Below are 22,080 nucleotides of genomic sequence, written 5' to 3' on the forward strand. Positions count from 1 at the left end.
GGCAAAAATTATCAAAATTTGAAGTGAAATTTCACAAATTGAAGTCACGATAATCTCAAAATCTAAGAAACAAAAAGATTTTGAAATTTCTAGGCAAGGAAATTACAAAATTTTAAGAGAAAAATTGAAATCTCGAGACTGAGATGAAATTATCGTAAAATTAAAGAAATTTTAGAATGAAAAAATCTTGACCAAAAAACTAATAATTTTTTTTTTTTGGGGGGGGGGGGGGTAACCGAAATCTGGAATCAGCAAGTCTTGAAATCTCAAAAATCGAAATCACGATAATCTCAAAATCTGAGAAGAAACAAAAAGATTTTGAAATTTCTAGACAAAGAAATTTACAAAATCTTGAGAGAAAAATTGAAATCTCGAGACAAAAATTTCTAAGATCAAATTACCTCGGGACCAAAATAAAAACTTGATCTTGAATTTTTACGAGAAAAATCTTGAATTGAAAATCCAATAATTTAAAAGATCTCGAAATCTGGAGACAGAAAAATAATCTCGAGACTGAATAATCCTGAATAAGTAAATCTCAAAATCTAGAGTCCTAAAAATCTCATGATAAAAGAAAAAACTTGAAGTCTCGAGATCGAAAACAATAATTTCGGAATTGAAAAAATCTCGAATGGAAAATCTCGAGATCAAATAAATCTTGAATTTCGAGACAGAAATTGACGAAATGTAATCTTGAAATAAAAAATCTCGAAACAAAAAATTCAAATCCTAAATTTTTGAAATTAAATATCAAACAAAAAATTCAGATTGAGAAAATCATAAATCTTAAAATTTAGGTGTAAAAGATTTGCTGGAATTTAAAGGCAAAAAATCTCCTAATCTAAAAATTTTTAGTCATGAAAATCTCAACATTTCAAGATCAAAAAATTTTGAGGCAATTTTTTTTTGTTGAAATTTTAAGCCATGAAAAGCACAGAGCCTCGAGAGGAGAATCTAAATTTTCAGACTAAAATTTTTGGGATCGAATAATCTTGAAATCGGTAAAATCTTGAAAGAAAAAATCCTTTGACAAAAAATGATTGAAATTCAAAACCTTGCAAAAAAGACATTTTAAATTGAACCTCGATACCTTACACATAAAATTTCGAGTCAAAAAAATCTTGAAACCACGTGATCAAAAAAATCTCAAGATTGAAAAAAATATTCAAAGAAAATGATCTTGAGATCGATGAAAATTTCGAAATTTTCAGATTGAAAAATGTCGAAATCTCAAAACATCAACAAGCAAGATTATAAAAGGGGAGGCACGGAGGGGGGAGAGTTAGCAATCTTATAAAAGTGAGGTACTTCAACTTTTAAAATTCATTGAAAAAACTTCTTTTCTCGTGTTCTTTTTTCACCATCTAGAGATTTCAAAATTTTTACGTTTCAATATTGATCTCGAGAATTTTTATGGTTTGAGATTCATTTTTGATCTCGAAAATTTCGCGATTTTCATGTCTCGAGATTTTAAGATCTTTTTTGAGATTATTTTTTTCGAGGTTTTCAAGAGATTTTCAGGGCTTGTAAAGTTTTTTTTCCTGTCTTGAGATTTTGAAATTTTTCTTACCTAGAAATTTCAATACCTAATTTCTTGTCTCAAGATTTAGAGCAGATTTTCACGTCGCAAAATTGTAAGATTTTAAAGATTTTTTTCGATCTCGAGATTATTTGATCTCGAGAATTTAAGAGATTGGAAATGCATTTGATCTCAAAATTTCGTTTTTTTATGCTTCGAGATTTCAAAATTTTTTCTTGAGATTTTCATCGAAATTTCGAAGTTTCTAAGCGTTTAAAGTTTTTTTTGGTCTCAAGATTTCAAGATTTTTTTCGTTTAGAATTTTCTATAATTTTTGTCTCGAGATTTCGAGATTTTTACGTCTTAAAATTTCAAGGTTTTGCTCGATCTCTCTCAAGATTATTTTATATCGAAAATTTTAGAAATTTGAAATTCATTTTGATCTCGAGATTTCGTGATTTCATGATTTTTATGGCTTGAGAGAATCAAAATTTCAAGATTTTTTTTTGTCTTGACAAGATTTGTCTATTTTTTCCTCAAAAATTGGAATTTTTTGTGATGTCAAGATTTTGACATTTTTATAGGTGAATATGCACGTCTTATTTCAAGATTTTTTTGTCTCAAAATATCGAGATTTTTTCAACTCCCCCCACCATTTTCCCTCCTCATCAAAAACTAATATTTCTGGAATGTTCTGGAGCCTCTAGTGAAATTTTGATTCCTCAAAAAAATTTTGAATTGTTTCAGATAATCTTTCATGCTTGAAATCTGGATGAGAGGTGGAAGGGGTTAGTGAAAATCTTCAATTTTTCAGAAGGCAATTGATTTGAAAAAATTATAATTTATCGATTTTTCTACGAGGTGATTTCTCGAGTTGAAGTGGCAAAGGGTATGGGTACATTGCTCTGGGCTCTGGGCCAGAATTGGTTCTCGAAGACTTTTTTTTATAATAACGTGACCGTGAGTCATTGCAATTTCTTGGCATTGCAAGCATATTATCGTAAAAATTATTATCAACTTTCTTCCATTTAAAAAAAAAATTTTAACAGGGTCAAAAATCAAGAAAACGTAATTAGCGTGAAAATATCGAAAATTCGGTTGAATTTTCTGATTATCATCAATGATGATACCTCGTATCAATATTACGTCACGATATTGTGTTTTTTCGGTTTTTCAGAAGTGAACCTATTTTTTTCTTTCATCATGATTTCAGTGGAAAAAAATAAACTGCTTCAATTTCTTACCACAGTAGACTACGAACCTTGGACAGTTGGACTTTGCATTCTCTAAACACACCAAACAATTCTTTCATTGTTTAAAACCCCCTGCTAGAGAACAAGCAAATGTCACGACTATACGCCTCGCCACTGATTTAAAAACCTGTCCAGTATAAGTACAATAAAAACACTACAAACAATGGAAAAACAATCCAACCTAAAAGTATAAGGTCCGATTTCTTGAAAATTAGGCTTCTGTTTCTTAGCCAAAGTTTCCTCCGGGTTAGTCCAATTGAACATGTATACTTTGAAATAAATAGGCACTAGGTTCTCTTTCCATATGTGCTCACTTTGGGAACCTTTTACCAGGACGAGTTTCTATAACGAAATGTAATATTATATAGCTACAGGTAATGCACATATTTGTAATTGAAATCTAATCAGGCTGAATATAGGAAACGAATAATAGGTATAAAAAAAAACAAGTCTTACAGAATTCAATATGTAACCGAACAGTAGTTCCCAAGCTAACAGTACGACTAATCCTATCAAAATAATCAGATATCCGCATCTGTAGGGATGTTTATTAATTACGCTGACCATTTTTTTTTTTTCGGTTGTTAGGTATTTCTCGCGACGAACAAGCAATCTATTTCAAATCAAACAAACACGAGTTAAAAAAAAAAAAAAAAACAGGCAGTTATTTTGTACAAAATACTACAATGAGTTTAAGTGGGTAGTTAATGAGTAAGTTGGTTAGGTAATTTTAGAGGTGTATTAAAAATTTATTATTTTCGTTACCTGCCTACCTTTGTAAATTCAACTATAGATAATACTTGGGATTTCACGTCTTGGCTGAATATATTAATCTTATGTATAGATGACCTTCGTGTTGTTCAAAGTGTGTATCTTCAGGTACTATTTGAAACTGCTCCAATTTCTCGAGTTATTATGACCAGAATCACAGTCGAATGCAGTCCAGTCGAGTCCACTTCCAGTGTCCAGCTACCACGTAATAATATTGCACTTACACTATTTCACATACCGAAAATTTTTTTAACCGGTACCCGAATCGAAATAATTAATCGACGATAAAATAATATATAAAAAATACGCGACACGTAGATTTACACGTACATTAAAATAAACGATCTATTCGTGAATGAGGGTTGAATGTTGAATGGATGAAATCGAGTTCGAGTAAACGCGTAACGGACGTGAGAAGGTTTCCATGTGGTGTATAGATGTGCTCCTCTCCTATGCTTCTCTGTTTCTGTCTCTGCCTCTGCCTGGCTTTTGTTAATCAAAATTTCTGTTTCATCTGCTCATCGTCGCTATGCTGCTGTGGCTAGTTATCAAAGTACTACAGTCGGAGCAACATGGAACTATTATACAATAACAACAACAAGTTTTTTTTTCATCTAAAACAATCACTTCTGGCTTAACGTATAATCATAAAATTGGGTAGGTATATTATCGGTGGAGCTCGAGCAACAATTAAATTCTCGTACCACTATATAATAACGAATAACGAGTGTTTCGTCTTCGGCTATAGTACAAAATAGCTGTATACGATCTTTAATATGTATGGCACCAGGTAGGGAAAAAAATAGAATATTAATGCAGTCGAAAGGTGAATCATATTAGTACTTTAATGTTTATGATGCGTTGTAATCAATTTCTTGATACGTAAACGTATAAGTACCTACTTATATATATACGAGTACCTAGGTAAGCTATGCTATAACGTAAGCTACTCGTACTGATGTCGTCAGATGAACTTTAGATGGTAATAATTAGGTATTCTCAGTATTCGTATTCAGTTCAACTTGTGATCGGTTATGGTGGTCGTGGTTCATTAACTTCAGCATCCGTTTGAGAAACTTTACCATTTATTTAATCACGTTCGAAGAGTTGCCTAGTTGTGTTTATTAAAAGGCGAACTCGAACTCGTTTCTCGACTGTTTTGTAACTATTGTAATAATAGACCGGGCAAATAGCAGTTTTAAAAAGGAAAAAATTGGCACATCAATTTTTTCTTCGGGAATGTGTTCAGATGGACCCCCTGAACTACCAAAAAAAAACCCGACCCTCCTACCCTTGGAGCTAATTTTTTTTAGGGGGCTAAAACCGGTTGCGATTCACGTTTTTTGCGTTTTACTCCGTAAATATTAGGTTTACGATAAAAACTACCATGACAAAAAATGTTCCCCTTCAAATTCTCGATAATTTGATACTGCTCTCGATACCCATCCCTCAAGGGGGGTGCCTAAAAAAAAGGGGTGGAAAGAGTAGGTGTTTCAAAAAAATGTAAGTCCAGTAAATTAATCAAAATTACCACCTAATATTATTCGTTTTCGCTCATTTTTTTTTTACAAAGTCTACACACCCAACTACTAATCAAACCACCATTGATTGGTCTTCAACCCTCCCTGAGGGTTGGTGGGGGGTGCTTGATTATTCAAGTAACACACAACTGAATCATGTATTCGAAAAACGAATCTGGACGTGCGATGTATCGAAGAATATGTTTTCGAGGTCGCTGAATACGAATATGAACTTATTTTCTGGGTCTAACCCCTCAAAGCCCCTCTGTGCCCCAAAAAGGGGGTCAAAATTTTGAAAAATCGCGAAAAGTCGAGTGATATATCAAATGGTATGTTTTCGAGGTCGCTGAGTACGAATATGAACTTATTTTTTGGGTCCAATCCCTCGAAGCCCCCCTGTGCCCCAAAAAGAGGGTCAAAATTTTGAAAAATCGCGATAAGTCGAGTGATATATCGAATTTGTAGCATACTAGCTCACTTGTTCTATTTTTAAATCATGGAACAAAACTCTTGAGACTTCCTTCTGAAAAAAATTGAAGTATTTTTGGAAGAAAATGGCTTGTCTTTTCATATGTATTATACTTAACTAAAATTTTTTGCCATTTTCATTTATTATTTCTTCTTCGTCGTCTTCTTCTTCTTCTTTTTTTTTTGTTGAAAATATGAATGTCTAAAAATTTTCTACCAAGTGATGATAAATTTCAGGGGGAGGGGAAGACATCAAAGCATCTGAAAATTTTGATTTGAAAAAAAAATCGAAATGCTTTTTGAAGTAGTGAAAAAATAATATTGAACCCCTCCCCCTTCCATTCAAATAAAATTCGAGAAATTGTCTTGCTTTGTCTTTTTTACTATTTTTTAATCATAAAACAAAAACTTGGAGCCCCCCTTTTCTGAAAAATATTCAGGTAGTTTTGAAAAAATGGCTCGTACTTCCATATTTTGAATCAAAAATTTTTCAATTTCCCACTTATTCTTCCCTTATTTTGGAAATTTTAATTTCTAAAATTTTTTACTCTAGTAGTGATAAATTAGGGAGGAAAAATCTAAACATTTTGAAATTTTGAATTGAAAAAAATCAAAATGTTTTTTAAAGTACCTAAGTAGTGAAACAAATTGATTGTAATAATATTGAACATCTCCCCTTCCTTTAAAATAAAATATGAGAAATTTTTCTGCTTTTATTACCCTATTTTTCATGCTTTTTCGTTTTTTGGACAACTTTTCATGTTGAAAATCACAAATAGAAGCAAATAACGCCCATTAGTGGAATTTGCGCGCAAATGCTCAAGCAAATGAATATGCGCGCATTTCAACATCACTAATTGGTGGGAAGTGTAAAGAGTAAAATGAGTGATATATTGAAAATGAGTCCATGGTCTTGTTATCAACGATCTTGAAAATATAATATTCGACATAATATTACACGACTTCTGGCAACTTTTCAAAGTTTTGTCCTATTTAGGGGAGCGTAAGGGGGTTTTGAGGAATCGTTAGCAGAAAAACAATTCATATTCGTATACTCAGCGACTTTGAAAACGTACAATTCGATATGTCACTCAACTTTTCAGAAATTTTCAAAATTTTGGACTTTTTTGGGGCAGTTAGGAGCTTTGCGGGGTTGGGGGCAAAAAATAATACCATATTCGTACTCAGCGACTTTGAAAACATATCATTCGATATATCACTCGACTTTTCGCGATTTTTCAAAATTTTGACCCTCTTTTTGGGGCACAGAGGGGCTTCGAGGGATTGAACCCAAAAAATAAGTTCATATTCGTACTCAGCGATCTCGAAAACATACCATTTGATATATCACTCGACTTTTCGCGATTTTTCAAAATTTTGACCCCCTTTTTGGGGCACAGAGGGGCTTTGAGGAGTTAGACCCAGAAATTAAGTTCATATTCGTATTCAGCGACCTCGAAAACATATTCTTCGATATATCGCACGTCCAGATTCGTTTTTCGAATACATGATTCAGTTGAGTGTTATTTGAAAAATCAAGCACCCCCCACCAACCCTCAGGGAGGGTTGAAGACCAATCAATGGTGGTTTGATTAGTAGTTGGGTGTGTAGACTTTGTAAAAAAAAAAAAATGAGCGAAAACGAATAATATTAGGTGGTAATTTTGATTAATTTACTGGACTTACATTTTTTTGAAACACCTACTCTTTCCACCCCTTTTTTTAGGCACCCCCCTTGAGGGATGGGTATCGAGAGCAGTATCAAATTATCGAGAATTTGAAGGGGAACATTTTTTGTCATGGTAGTTTTTATCGTAAACCTAATATTTACGGAGTAAAACGCAAAAAACGTGAATCGCAACCGGTTTTAGCCCCCTAAAAAAATTAGCTCCAGGGGTAGGAGGGTCGGGTTTTTTTTGGTAGTTCAGAGGGTCCATCTGAACACATTCCCGAAGAAAAAATTGATGTGCCAATTTTTTCTTTTTCGCCCTCGCTTTTTTACGTTATTTTCCTACTCTAATAAGGAACGTGAAAAGAAACTCTCGAGATTTATCGCTCGTTTATTATCATGGATAGATTACGAGTACTAGGTACCTATCTAATGAAAATATAAAATTATTGCAAATATTTACACTTTACACTTTTATAAATACTAAAATGAATAATGATATTACATATATTTCGAAACTATACAAATTCATATACTTAATTACTTATACTCGTACATCACACAAAAGCATTCGGGTATTATACTTATAATAATGAAAATGATGTTTTATTCTTATAGGTACTTAATCTTATCGTAAACTGTAACAATTAAAGTATCATGTTCGATATGGGTGCAGGATCGACGGAAATTACATACATTTGCGTATAAATATATCCGCAGTTCAACAGAACGGAACCGAGAATTATAAATATAAATCCGAACGTTGATAGCAAATTTGGTGCGAGATTGAAAGCTAATTTCATACGATTTTGTAGATTTTCTGGTAATTCGATGTATTCTTCGAACCATACTGTAGGAACCATCATTCTTGGCAAATTTGAGAAGAAGCTGTACAAAAAAAAATTGAAATGAAAATATAAATAATGAAGAAACCTTTGGAATTCATTTTCCCATTTTTTTAAACGAAACTTAGTTAGATAGAAAGGGTATTTCTTGAAACTCTTGAAATAAAAATTTCAAATAATTTACTTCTTGAATTACATTGAAATTTTTGAAACTTTTCACCCTCGTTGGTCTCGCTTCGCTCAGCCTGGATCATTTCCCTTTTTTTTCCCCGACTAAAGTTGGAAAGTGAAAAAATTGACTTCTCATATCAACATTAATTCACTTGAAATTTTTCAACAAAAAAAAAGTCTTTCCAATTTTTTATTTTAGTCAAAACTGCCGAAAAGTCCCAACTTTTGCCAAAGTATTTAAAAATGCCCTATTTTTCGCCGAACATTTGGAAACAATAATTTATTTTTGTGAAAATTATGACCTGAAAATAAAATTGTGATCTGTCACGACTCACGAGAAAACCAACCTAGTGTCCAAAACGTAAATTTTACTGAAGTTTTGAGTCTATGTATCAGGCGATCTAAAATTTGTAGGTCCGTGAAACTTGCACCCCTTTTGTCCCCCATGAGTGCCAACATAACCCGCTATTTTTTTTTTCAGAATCATCAGATTCAAGGTAGCCAAGTCCAATAATCAAAATTTTCCAAAATCAATTTTTTGCCAAAAATGTTGCAAAAACTACCAGAGTTTGAATTATTAATGAAGAATAAGTTATTATTATTAAATTTATCACGTTTCTTAACAAATTTGTTCAAAATGAAAAGAGTTGATTTTTCCAACTCAAGCCTTACTCAAATTTCAAAATATGTCACAAATCCTCCAAATGTGGGCCGATTGTTGCAAACATTTGCATTTCGACTCCCCAGAACATACCCTACCTTTTAAGAAAATCAAAAAAACATTTTTTTCAATTTTTACTGTGGTTGCTCTAATTTTTTGACCTCAGATTTAGGGTCAAGAGAATCGTTCGCGAACGTTTCAACCCCCACAGTCGGATTCAGCACCTCAAGTACTACTAATATCCACCATAAAAAAGATATCGATTTTTTGGACACTAAGTTGGTTTTCTCGTGACAGATCACAATTAAGAATAATTGTGAATTTAGATTTTTAAAGACCCTTTTCCCATTTGAATTTTTTATTCCAATTTTTCAATCGAAAAATTTTTTAAATCGGCTCAATTTTCACTCATTTTTAGAAATTCTGGAGCTCATGAAACCCCTGAAATCGGATCTGTGAAGTGCAAATTAAAAAACGTAGATTTTTCAATGATCCATTTTCCATTTGGATTATTTTCCATTTCAAAAAATTGTCTGAGTCAAAAAATCTCAACCGCATAAAGCCTCTCAAAGGAGTCCTGTAAAGTCAAAATTTGAAAATGAGATTTTTTAATCTCACTTTTGGATTTTTTAATTTCGATTTTTCAATCAAAAAAAATATCGAATCAGCCAAATTTTTGCTCGTTTCAAGAAATTCTGAAACGCATCATACTTTTCAACTGTCCCCAACTAAAACGAAACAGACTTACACTACAGATAAAAGAAAACCCACCTACCATCCCTGACGAACCCTCTGAAATACAAAAATTCATCTCCCTAATAAAAAAAAACATCAACCTCACAAACCAAATTTAACCCCCCCCCCCTTTACGGGTGTAATGATCTTGTGATTATAACACCCCCCCCCCCCCAAAAAAAGCATCATGAGACCCCTCAAATTGGTCTTTCGAGGTCAAAATTTGACAAAATTTGATTTTTTAAAGACCCATCGGCCATTACCCATCTGGATTTCCTGTTTCAATTTTTCAATCAAAAAAATTGTCAAGTCAATGCCAATTTTGTCAATTGATATTTGTATCATATTCAATTCAATTCACATTGACTCATAAAAATTTTCATTTTTTGTTTTAAATTTTTGGAGCCCAAACGTGAATAAAAAAATTTTTTAACGTAAAAAAAATTGGCCAGAGTGAAGCAAGGGCGATAGTTTTTGAAAATTTGTTTTTGAGGCACTTTTAACACGATTGTTTTTTATTGAAAGATTTTTTTTAGGATGTTAATTTTTGAGAAGTAAAAGAGAACAGGCTTGTGAGGGCAAAAGCTCTTGAAAATTTGTATTTCGAGAGGCATAAAAACGATACTTTTTTTTTGTAAAAAAACTAGGGTTTTCTATTGTTGAAAAGTTTTTCTTTTTTGCCAAAAAATTGCAAAGAAGCCCTGTCTTTTGCTGAAATAATTGTCTAAATCTCGTTCCCTGCCAAAAATAGCAAAAAGTCTCACATTTGGGCTAAATTTCCAAGAAGCTTCGTTTTTATTTGTCTTCAAACATTGCTAAAAATTGTGGTTATTTTGCTAAAAATTTCAAAAAATCTCAATCTTTCCCACAAATTGTGATAATGAATGATTTTTTTGCCAAAAACTGCTAAAAAAGCCATTTTTTTTGCTAAAATTGTCAAAATTTTCGCTTTTTGCCAAAAATTTTGAATATTCTCACTTTAATTTCCAAAAAAAGCTCACTTTTTCAGGATTTCAATTGAAAGCAAACTTATTTTTTTTTTTTGGTGATTTTTGTCTGCATTTTACACGTGATTTGTCATTTTGGGTTACTTTTTCATGCTTTTTTGGTTACTTACTGATACTGAAGTTACTTTTTTTTTTTTTTTTTTTGTTGATACAAATGAGTACCTATGAGCTCTGATTTACTTGATCACCAACTAAGTAGTTCATTTTTGACCCTACAGACCGATTTGAAATTTCTGGAGAAAATCAACAAACCGTTGGAGGCTTCAGTATGGCCCAAAACCAGTATTTGTGGAAGTTGGATTGAAGGAATTACTCACATTGGTTCACTTTGCCAAAAACATTTTCATCTCATAAATACTTTAAAAATTGTCCTTACTTATACTTACTGTAGCTCAAAGCAGTTTTTTGAAATTTGAAAAATTAAAAAAAATTCCCCTAAAATCCAAAAATGAACTTCAACATTCTGAAATTTTGGTTTCGGAAGTTCAAGGACATGCTCTTTCAATGTGGCTTGGTTTCGTTCAATTTGGAGAGTACCTATGAATTCAAAAAGGTTCTCTATAGGAAAAACAAGAAGTCAAACTCTTACCCAATTCCTGGATACGGTTCCACTTTTATATTGATTTGAAACCGCGCGAAAATCTCCGTCAATATCCCACTCTCCTGAAAAAATTGCCCAAAAATTAAAATTTATAGTACTCGAATCAATTTTACGATTAAATTTTTAAAAATAATCTTCGTTCAAAAGCAAATAAAGCGTAGGTACCTACCTTTTGCATGGTTATGGAAAACTTGTGTTTTTCAGGATCCGGCTTCATGCCTTTGATAGCCCTTCGGTAAATATCGTTGGCTAAATAAAAATGTGGAAAGGAAACATAAACGGGTCCGTGGACACAATTTGATACGTCTCTGACTCCTGAAGGGAGAGTACATTTGGAGTTTTTACAATAGCACCGATTCTTCGCCCTTTTATTCGTATTATTGAAAGTTTTCGCAGTTCCGGTGAATTGTACTCCTTCGACACCGTGTACGATTTGAGTTCCGGATTTTTCTAATTCGAATGATCTGAAAATAATATACCATACGTATAGCATTAAGTAACCAGGACTACAAAAATATGCTTAAGGATCTCATTTATGCTTAATATGGCCGGGGGGAAATTTTTTCATAATTTTATAGCATTGTAAACTCTTGAAATGATTCGTTTTGGCTAAACAATGAATCATTGAGCGAAATTGACAGATTCTACTTCATTTTTTTAGTTCGAGTTGATAAAAAATACTAAAAAGTCACCATTGCTTTGACTGAGTTTCTCACTAACCCCTCTTCCCTCTCTAAAGCATTCCAGCTAAAAAAATATATTGTTTGAACTCAGCGTTCATGAAAACCATTAGAAGATGGATGAATTATTTGGGGGGGGAGGGGGGTCATATTTGAATGATTCAGCTTGTAAAAAAATGTTCAATAAAATGATAGGTGAACCGAGGAAGCGGAGAGTTGCCGAGTTGTTTATGGCATGGAAATCCGGGTACTAAAAATAATATGGTGATTAAATTGCCTATCTTAAAAATCAAAGGGGCCAAATACACCAATCGCAAAAATTCACGTTATAGTTTATTTTGCGTTATACTCGTAACACCATTTTGACAAGTTTTCAACTTTTTTTTTGTATACCTATCGTTTCACGTTTTCAACACTTTGATGCAATTTTTGGCAAGTTTTCTTGAAGTTCCATTACTTTTTCATTTTTAGTTGATTTCGTTTTCACTTTTTAATTTCATTTTCTGAATTTTTGGTTTCATGTTTTTTTTTTGATTTTTTGATTTTTCTGTTTTTCATCTGATTTTTGACATTTTTAATTTATTTCAGTTTTTGATTTCCGAACTCAATTTTAATTATTAATCATTTTCATTTCAGTATTATTATTATAATTTCATTTTTAGAATTTTCTGTTCTATTTTCAAGTGTTAGATTTTATTTTCATTTTCATTTTTCGATTTTATTTTCTGTTTTGGATCGAATTTTCAAAATTTTCGACGTTATTTTCGGTTTTTTGATTAAATTTCAAGTCTTTAATTTCATTTTTTGTTTTCAATTTCGGTTTTATTTTTTATTTGATTTCCATTTTTTTGATTTTACATAGGAATTTTCAATTTCATTTTCAGTTGAGTATTGATTTTAATTTTTTCGTTTCAGTTTCATTTTTTGATCCAATTTTTAGTTTTTGATTGAATTTTTCAATTTCATTTTCTGATTTGGATTTCAGTTTTAGTTTTGTAGGTTTTTATTTAATTTCAGAATTTTAATTTTTATGTCCAGTTTTTGATTTTATTTTCGGTGTTTCATCTAGAATCTATTTACTTATTTGTACAAAATTTTCTATTTTGTTATCGATTTTTGATTTAATTTTTAATTTAATTTTCAGTTTTCAAGTTCAATTTTATAGTTGTTTATTTCATTTTGATTTCATTTCCAACATTTTTAATTTAATTTTCAGCGTTTGATTTGATTTTCTGAGTTTTTTTAGTTTTTTTATTTTTATTATTGATTATCACTATTATCAGTTTTTAATTCTGATTTTCAAAATTCTCTTCTCTTTCTTGTTTTTTTTTTCAAACTTGTGAATTTTCTTCAAGTTTTTTTTTTTTTTGGATTTTTGATTCCATATTCAGAGGCTCTAATTTATTTTTCGAATTTTCCACTTCCACTTTACTTCTGGAGTTTTATATTTGACTTTCAGAGTATGTATTTGATTTCATCCAGTTTATGATTTCATTTTCAATGTTTTCAATTTTATTTTCATACGAGTAGGTATTCAATTTTTAGAATTTTCAATTTCATTTTTGGTTTTTGAATTTCAGTTTTTGATTAGGTACATTTTCAGAGTTTTCGATTGTATTTTCAATTTACTTATTTCATTTTCAGTTTTTGTACTTTCAGAGCTTTTGGTTTCATTTTCAAATTTTGATTTTGTTTTCAAAGTTTTCAAATTTTATTATATGCTTTAGGGTCATTTCATGTCAACTCAAGCAACGTTTTTGAGTCATGTCTTTCGAGTTCGCTCAAATTTTTTTTACAATATACCTACCCACCCAGTAAACCCCGCAATCAGTTTGGTCCCAGCCCCTTCAGGGGGCGGGGGGGCTTCAATTATTTTCACATTGTCTGGAGGTACTCAACTTCAGCAGTCCATTCCTCCAAAACTATGATACTTTGATCAAAACTGATTTCACAGTTCGAAAGGGCATTGCATTTAGAACTTATCATCGTTTTGAAATTTTCAAAAGTTGAAAGTTCAAATTTCAAAATAGGGCTGTAAGTGGGAGCTACCATTTAAAATTTTGAAAAAATTTCCATTGATGAACCTTTTGATGCTTTTTCGAAATATTCAAGTTTCGAGATGGGATCTCTTAATGGTGGGGAAGCACCCCCACCCCCAATTTTGGGAAACTTTTGAAAGAAAATCTGGGGCATGTGACATATCGAATTCTATGTTTTTGGTGACGTTGAACACGAATATGAGGTCAGATTTTTGATAGGACCCCATCCATTGCCCCCAGTACCTCCCCAAAAGGGGTAAAAGTTCAAAAAAGTGTTTTTGTTCGTGCGACACATGGAATAGTATGTTTTTGGTGACGCTGAACACGAATATGACGTCAGATTTTTGATTGGATCCGTCCACGGCCCCCGGCACCTCCCCAAAGGGTGTAATCCCCAAAAACATGGTTACATTCGAGTGATTCGTGTGACACATGAAATAGTATGTTTTCGATATCGCTGAACACGAATATTGCCATAGTTTTTTAAATCGACCTCACCCATGGCCCCCAGAACCTCCCCCAATAGGTAAAAGTCCAAAAAAAATGTTTGGGGCCGTGGATGGAGTCCAGTCAAAAATCTGACGTCAAATTCGTGTTCAGCGTCACCAAAAACATAGAATTCGATATGTCACATGCCCCAGATTTTCTTTCAAAAGTTTTGCCCAAAATTGGGGGGGGTGGGGGTGCTCCTCCCCCACTGAGAGATACCATCTCGAAACCTGAATATTTCAAAAAAGCATCAAGAGGTTCATCTATGGAATTTTTTTCAAAATTTTAAATGGTAGCTCCCACTTGCAGCCCCATTTTGAAATTTGAACTTTCAATTTGAAAGTTCAACTTTCAACTTTTGAAAACTTCAAAATGCTTATAAACTTTTAAATGCAATGCTCTTTTGAACTGTGAAATCAGTTTTGATCAAAGTATCATAGTTTTGGAGGAATGAGCTGCTGAAGTTGAGTACCTCGAGACAATGTGAAAATAATGGAAGCCCCCCCACCCACCCCCTGAGGGGTCTGAGACCAAACTGATTGCGGGGTTATTACTTACTGGGTGGTTATATATTTGTATTGTAAAAAAATATGAGCGAAATCGAAAGACATGACTTTCAAAATCGCCTTTTTTTGGTTGAGTTGACATGGAATGACCCTTTATTCAGTTTATTCAATTGAATGTTCAGAACTTTCATTTTTTTCTACGTTTTGGACTTGATATTTTGAATGTTCAATTTCATTATCAGTTTTCTGTTATTTTTGAAAAGTTTTCAGTTTTATTTTCATTTTTCAATTTTACTTTTCAGTTACAGCTTTGCGCTCACTTTGCAGCTAAAAGCCTTCGCATTAGCTGACTAGTTATCGCTTTATCCCTGATCCCTTCATTTCTAATGTACCTCTACCTAGGTACCTTCCTACTTATCTAATATTTTCAAACTTTGAAAGATAGGTAATCTAATATTATGCTAACCTACTACCAAAAAAAAAAAAAGAACCCATTGTTACTCGTATATCCATAATAATTTCTGTACTTACCCGCAAAAATCAGATATGAACAAAGAAACGCTATCTTTTTCAGCGCTATTCTTTGGCCAAAGTTCGCCCAACGATCCTCTCACTTGATCGCAGTGATCGGAATAAACGCCGCTATCAGTTTTAAAATTCCAAGAATGCACTAAACCCAGCTTATTTATATCTTCTGCACCGGTGAACATATTGAAAGTATTTTTCTCGGTTGCATTTTTCTGTATAGAAACAAAACAAAAAACAAAAAAAAATCACAATTGCATCACTATACCTACTCGTATTTCAACTTTGATGTTGCAAAAGTTATTCACAACACAACAATGCGAGTACCTACCCTAAAATACCATCCGAACTTTTCGGGTAAATATCCGAAATCCATCGCTAAATATTTTTTGGCGAATCTTCCGATATCTAGGACTTCGTCGCGGTATCCTTTGAAAAGCAATTCTTCGACTGTTTTAGTCACGTATAATTGCTTCTCGAGTATGTCGAGAAATGCACTCCAGAGGAATTTCTTGATCCAAAGCGTGTCTTTGACTCTTTCACCGAGAGACTGAAATTCAAAAAATTGATAGATTTTATTGTCTGGATGCTTATCAAATAAAATTCAAATCCAAAAATCTTACAATAGCAACTGCATTAATATTGGTAATATGATCAGTCAGGTTGCCATTCGACTTTTCAGGAACAAAACTCCATAATCGATCAACTCGAAACGAAACAGTTCCATTTTGATTCCAAATAACATTAGATTTAATTTGGGAAAACCTAGAACGTTTAAAAATAAATATTCCTAATCAGTGCATTCGTTCATTGCCATTTATATCATTAAAAGGTTATTAACTTAGCAACCTAAATGTATACGGTCCAACTTCCGCGAAATTGGCTTTTTGTTTTCTGGCCAACGTTTGAGTAGGATTCGTCCAATTGAACATATAAACCTTAAAATAAATAGGAACTGAGTTTTGACTCCAAACTTCTCCGGTTTGCGAATCCTTCGTTAGAACTAATTGCTGAAATACGAGTAATAACGTTAGAATATTAGGTTGAATAGGTATAAATATGATAAAAATGATTAAAAACAGATGAAATTAACATTATGTAGGTAGGTAGGTACGTACGTTAGCTAATATATTGTGAAATAACGGTTCCCAAAATCCGCTTATCGCTAGTCCAAGTACGAGAAAAAAACTTCCGCATCCGTAAAATAGATAAGTAATGATATTGATCATTTTCAAGCATGGCCTCGTATCGGAAATATTTCAGAATTTAATCAATCGCGAGATTTTTGCATTTAGAAGTCTCGAGCTTCAATATTCAAGATGAGCTGAAACGACTTCAACAAAAATACAGAATGTATTTTGTGAAAAATATGTCTTGGCAGATTTTGTCCTCTTGTCGTTCAGTAAGTAGGTACTTGTGATCTGTTGAGCATTTTATCTGTCTCAGGTGAGTAATATCTAAACCCATATAAATAAAAAATTCTTCAATTTTAAAATTTGATGCTCAATTTATGTGAAAAAAAATTCTAATAAATAATTATAAAAATTCGCTCAAACTAAATTTTTATTAAATTACTTACCACAATAATTATGGAATTGAAATTAAATCAATCATCCAGTCGCGACGAACCAAAGACCATCGGGCATTAATTCGACGTCTTGTGTAAAAAAAAATTCAAATCCCACTTATATAGATGAATTAAACCACTAACCACACATCAATGAAGAACAAATGATAATAGCAACATGATTTTATAAAATAAAAATCGATACACGAACCAGGCAACACAAAAACTATACTAAATAGATAGGTATTTAAATCTTTATAGATTGATTCATTTACGCATGCAGACGAACGTGGGAAACCTTACTCATATAGAGTTCAATTTTTTTTTCCATCACAATAATAATAGGTTATCTACATACAAAAGAAGAATCCGAATCCGTTAATTACCGAATTAGTATCTCTACTAGGTATGTAACTGTTTTGATGAAATAATAATTCTATGTAGTATGTATAATTTGGTGATTCAAACTGTGAGCCTTGTCAATACTGGAAAATTAGACTATTACACTCTCGAGACTGTTTGTGCCCTAAGTTAACTTGACTATGTACATAAGTAGCATCATCATTACTACGAATGTCAATCAGATGAAATAATATGTAAACGATGCAGCAAGGTCAAGTAGATGCAATAATTTAAATGGAAAACCTATTTGTTTTCTAGAGATATAATTCATTAATGGAGGCGGTACTGTCTGTGAACGATAAGTGTTGTTAAGATTGATTGCCATCGTGATGTTTTGTTCGAAATTATGTACTCAAATGAGTACTCGGTATACTTATCATCGATACAATAATTTTTCTCTTGAAAAAAGAAATGCATTGATTACTCGTTGATTTTTTTTTTAAAATGCAGATATCGCTGGAGGTCTAGGTAGAAGTACATACAGTACACAGTTAGGTATACACGAGTGAGTATCGTGCAATTCAACGGAGTAGTCGATTATTTTCATAGTACCTACGTATACCTATTTACGTCAAATTTACAAAAAAATAAAACGTAAAAGTGTTTTAAAAAAATTATTTACGTAGGTACTAGTAGGTATAGGCAATCAAATTCTTAGGTGCTAGATAATAGGTAAAATTCTATGATACTCGCCACAATAAGTATACGTATGAATGAAAACTTGTAAACATAACGTACGTAAAAATTTGTGTAATAACATGAAATTTTCATTCATTAAAAAAAAAAATACAAAAACAGAACAAGAATAAGTAGGTACAATAATGCCTACCTAAGTACATCATGGAAAAATTTTGAAGATGAAATTTCACTCACATATTTTAAACTGACGAGGGAGCTTTTTGAACTGACAATCTCCAATTTGAACGAAACCCAGCTAGATCAAAAGAGCGTATCGTTTCCTGAAACCCACAAGAGTCTTTGTTTTGACGATTACTGCGATAAAATTTTTGCTTCTTTTCAAAAAAATTCCAGTGTGTTTTTTTCCGAAAATTGCTCAAAAGTCTCGCATTTTTCCCTAAGATTATTAAAAAGCCCTATATTTTTCTGGAATTGTCGTAGGTACGCGCGTACGTCTTGCTGCCAAAAGCTGCCAAAAACTGCCAAAAAGTTTCGTTTTTCATCAATAAATTGCGAAAAAATCACATTGTTTGACTGAAGATTATGAAAAAGTCTCACTTTTTTCCATTTATGACATAAAAAATAGGTACCAAAGTTTAACTAAAATTTATAAAATTTTGCTTTTTGCCTATTATTGCTGCAACAATTTTCACTTTTTAAACAAAAATGTGCAAGAATGCCTTACTTGCTTGCTGAAAATTGCCATAAAGGGTCTCAACTTCTTTTCAAAAATCAGACAGAAGTATTGTCTTGGTTTACAAAAAGTTGCCAGAAAGCCCTGCTGCAATAAAAACTTTTACTTTTCCAACATAAATGCAAAAAATCTCACTTTTTTGCTGAAAACTGAAAATTTTTAAAACCCTTAAAAGGACAGGCAGCAAACGTGCAAGCCAGAAAGACGGGTCAATGACCTTAGAAGGCCAGTCAGACAGCCAGATGGTTACAAGAAACCGGATAGATTGGTTAATGACCTTACAAGTCCAGACAGGAAACCACACTGGTGGGTCAATGACCTTTGTAGGTCCCACAGGAATCCAGACGACCTTGAAAAGCAAGATAGACAGGTCGATGACCTCTTAAAGACCAGATAAGAACACATACGGCCTTGAGAAATTTGGCAGATTGTTCAATGACCTTGGAAGATCAGACAGAGAGCCAGACAGACGGGTAAATGGCCTTAGAAGGAAGCCAGACGGCCTTAAGCCAGACAGAGGTTTCAATGACCTCATAGGACTAAACAGATAGCCAGATGGTCTTGAGAAGTTTGACTTGCGAGTCAATGATCTCATAAGGCAAGAGAGAAAGCCAACCAACCCCGTGAAGCCAAAAAGACGGGTCAATGACCTTAGAAAATCAGACGGAAAACCGACGTTGTTGAGAATCCAGGCAGACGGGTCAATGACCTTTCAAAGACAGCCATGAAGCCAACCATCTTTCAAAATGTCAGACACATGGGTCAATGACCTTTATGGAGGCCAGATATGAAGTCAGACAGCCTTGAGAAGTCAGACATATGGGTCAATGACCTTTATGGAGACCATACAGGAATCCAGACAGTCTTGAGAAGCCAGACCGACAGGTCAATGACCTGAAGAAGCTGAACAGGAAGCCACACAGCCTTATAATGCCAGAATGACGGGTCAATGACCTTTGAAAATCAGAAATAAAGCCAGAGAGCCTTGAGAAGTCAGATTGCTGTGACAATGACCTTAATAGAGGTCAGACAGGAATCCAAACGGTCTTGAGAAGCCAGACCAACGGGTCATGTGGCTTTAAGAAACTGAACAGGAAGCCAGGCAGCCCTGTGATGCCAGACAAATGGGACAATGACCTTTCAAAGCCAGACATCAAGCCAACCATCTTTCAAAAAGTCAGACACATGGGTCAATGACCTTTATGGAGGCCAGATATGAAGTCAGACAGCCTTGAGAAGTCAGACAGATGGGTCAATGACCTTTATGGGTACCATACAGGAATCCAGACAGTCTTGAGAAGCCAGACCGACATCAGGTCAATGACCTGCAGAAGCTGAACAGGAAGCCACACAGCCTTATAATGCCAGAATGACGGGTCAATGACCTTTGAAAATCAGAAATAAAGCCAGAGAGCCTTGAGAAGTCAGATTGCTGTGCCAATGACCTTAATAGAGGTCAGACAGGAATCCAAACGGTCTTGAGAAGCCAGACCGACGGGTCATGTGGCTTTAAGAAACTGAACAGGAAGCCAGGCAGCCCTGTAATGCCAGACAAACGGACCTATGACCTTTGAAAACCAGAAATAAAGCCAGTAGTGAGCCTTGAGAAGCCAGATAGATAGTCAATGACGTATATGGAGGTCACACAGAAATCCAGACGGCCTTGAGAAGCCAGACCGACGGGTCATGTGGTCTTAAGGAGCTGAAAACAAGAAACCAGGCAGCCTTGTGATGCCAGACAAACGGGTCAATGACCTTTAAAAACCAGAAATAAAGCCAGAGAGCCTCGAGAAGTCAGATAGATGGGTCAATGACCTTCATGGAGGTCAGACAGAAATTCAGACTGCTTTGAGAAGCCAGACAGGTGGGCCGATGACCTTTGTGGAGGCAATACAGGAATCCAGACAGCCTTGAGAAGCCAAACAGCCGGGTCAATGACCTTTGAAAATCAAGAATAAATCCAGTCGAGTGCCTCGAGAAGTTAGGTTGATGGGCCATTGACCTCAATAGACGTCAGACAGGGAACCAGACGGTCTTGAGAAGCCAGACCAACGGGTCAGTGGCCTTAAGAGCTGAACAGGAAGTCAGACAGCCTTGTGATACCAGACAAACGGGTCAATGATCTTTAAAGACCAGAAGTAAAGTCAGAGAGCCTCAAGAAGTCAGATAGATGAGTCAATGACCTTTATGGAGGCCAGTCATGACACCAGACAGCCTTGAGAAATCAGGCAGATGGGTCAATTACCTTTATGGGGGCCATGCAGGAATCCAGACAGCCTTGAGAAGCCAGGCCGACGGGTCAATGACTTTGAGAAGCTGAACAGGAAGCCAAGCAGTTGTGTGATGCCAGACAGACGGGTCAATGACCTTTGAAAACCAGAAAAAAGCCATAGAGCCACGAGAAGTCAGATAGATGGGTCAATGACCTTTATGAAGGTCAGACAGGAATCCAGATGGCCTTGAGAAGCCAGACCAACGGGTCAGTGACCTTAAGAAGCTAAACAGAACACCAGGAAGCCTCATGATGCCAGACAAACGGGTCAATGACCTTTGAAAACCAGAAATAAAGCTAGAGCCTCGAAAAGTTGGATAGATGGGTCAATGAACTTTATGGAGGCCAGACAGGAATCCAGACAGCCTGAATAGAGGATTCAATGATCTCGTGGTACCAGACAGGAAGCCAGTCTGCCTTGAGAAGCCGCACAGATGGGTCAATGACCTCAAAAGACCAGATAGGAAACCAGATGTAGGTACTTTAGCAACTAGACAGCTCCCTCAAAGGTCCATTTCTAGACTGAAAATTGATCTTGAAAAATTTACAAAATTTTTCTCTTTTCATGACTCTTTCTGACCAAGTTCAGTGTTGAGATCGCTGAGCTAAAATCTTGACGTCCATATTGAGCCTGGCTTCAATGTTTTCGAAAAAATTCAATTTTTAGCGAATAAATTGTCGGTTTTTGTGAGGAATGGATCGAGGCGTAAAATACACCAAATTCAGACTTGACCTCGAATACCTTGCGAATCGGGTCAAAATTTTGACCAGTTAGATATTCATTGGTTTCTAAGCAAAATTGCTCATTTTGAGGCTCAAATTTCCAACGCGGAAAGTGTTTTTGAAAATTGCACATTTAATGACATTCTCTTACAAATTTGAGATCGCTGAACATGAATATGACGTTCAAATGGCATTTTTGGTCAAGTGAATTAGGGGATTTCCGGTGTCTATTTTTTTTAGAGGTGGTATCAGTTTTACCTAGAAAATTCTTTTTTTTTTGAGACTC

At 34.1% G+C, this 22,080-nt stretch overlaps 2 protein-coding genes across 4 annotated transcripts in view; both read right to left on the reverse strand.

The window, feature by feature from the left end:
- The window catches only part of LOC135837993 (protein croquemort-like), a 14,624-nt gene extending 10,282 nt beyond the window's left edge, over window positions 1–4,342 (reverse strand). Inside the window, exons 1-3 of one of the 2 annotated variants that reach the window (XM_065353464.1) lie at window positions 3,538–4,342; window positions 3,229–3,385; window positions 2,954–3,114 (exon numbers count right to left, since the gene is read on the reverse strand). In XM_065353464.1, coding sequence (XP_065209536.1) covers window positions 2,954–3,114; window positions 3,229–3,339 — 272 coding nt within the window. In that variant the 5' untranslated portion in view covers window positions 3,340–3,385; window positions 3,538–4,342. The remainder of the gene's footprint in view (window positions 1–2,953; window positions 3,115–3,228; window positions 3,386–3,537) is intronic. The other variant, XM_065353463.1, reaches the window with a different exon arrangement.
- A 3,228-nt stretch (window positions 4,343–7,570) lies between these two features.
- Window positions 7,571–17,602, reverse strand: LOC135837994 (protein croquemort-like). Of its 2 annotated transcripts, none has more exons than XM_065353466.1 (9): window positions 17,038–17,602; window positions 16,577–16,879; window positions 16,308–16,468; window positions 16,082–16,223; window positions 15,790–16,008; window positions 15,465–15,673; window positions 11,389–11,683; window positions 11,208–11,281; window positions 7,571–8,087 (listed from the first exon to the last, which is right to left on the reverse strand). In XM_065353466.1, the coding sequence occupies exons 2-9, from the start codon at window positions 16,685–16,687 to the stop codon at window positions 7,847–7,849; spliced, it is 1,452 nt and encodes a 483-aa protein (XP_065209538.1). In that variant the 5' UTR covers window positions 16,688–16,879; window positions 17,038–17,602; the 3' UTR covers window positions 7,571–7,846. The 2 variants fall into 2 exon arrangements, with proteins under 2 accessions (XP_065209538.1, XP_065209537.1); XM_065353465.1 differs by having other exon boundaries at window positions 16,577–16,915.
- Window positions 17,603–22,080: the final 4,478 nt, after the last annotated feature.

Source organism: Planococcus citri, chromosome 2, assembly GCF_950023065.1.
Source record: "Planococcus citri chromosome 2, ihPlaCitr1.1, whole genome shotgun sequence".
NCBI classification, from domain to species: domain Eukaryota; kingdom Metazoa; phylum Arthropoda; class Insecta; order Hemiptera; family Pseudococcidae; genus Planococcus; species Planococcus citri.

Bases quoted from the DNA above. Each gene is read 5' to 3' on its own strand.
- LOC135837994 (XM_065353466.1), bottom strand. From the start codon at position 16,687: ATGATCAATATCATTACTTATCTATTTTACGGATGCGGAAGTTTTTTT. The intron at 16,224-16,307 runs GTTGCTAAGTTA...TAAACGTTCTAG, and splicing joins GTTGGACCGTATACATTTAG to GTTTTCCCAAATTAAATCTA. The intron at 11,684-15,464 runs GTAAGTACAGAA...TATTATTTTCAG, and splicing joins TTCATATCTGATTTTTGCGG to ATCATTCGAATTAGAAAAAT.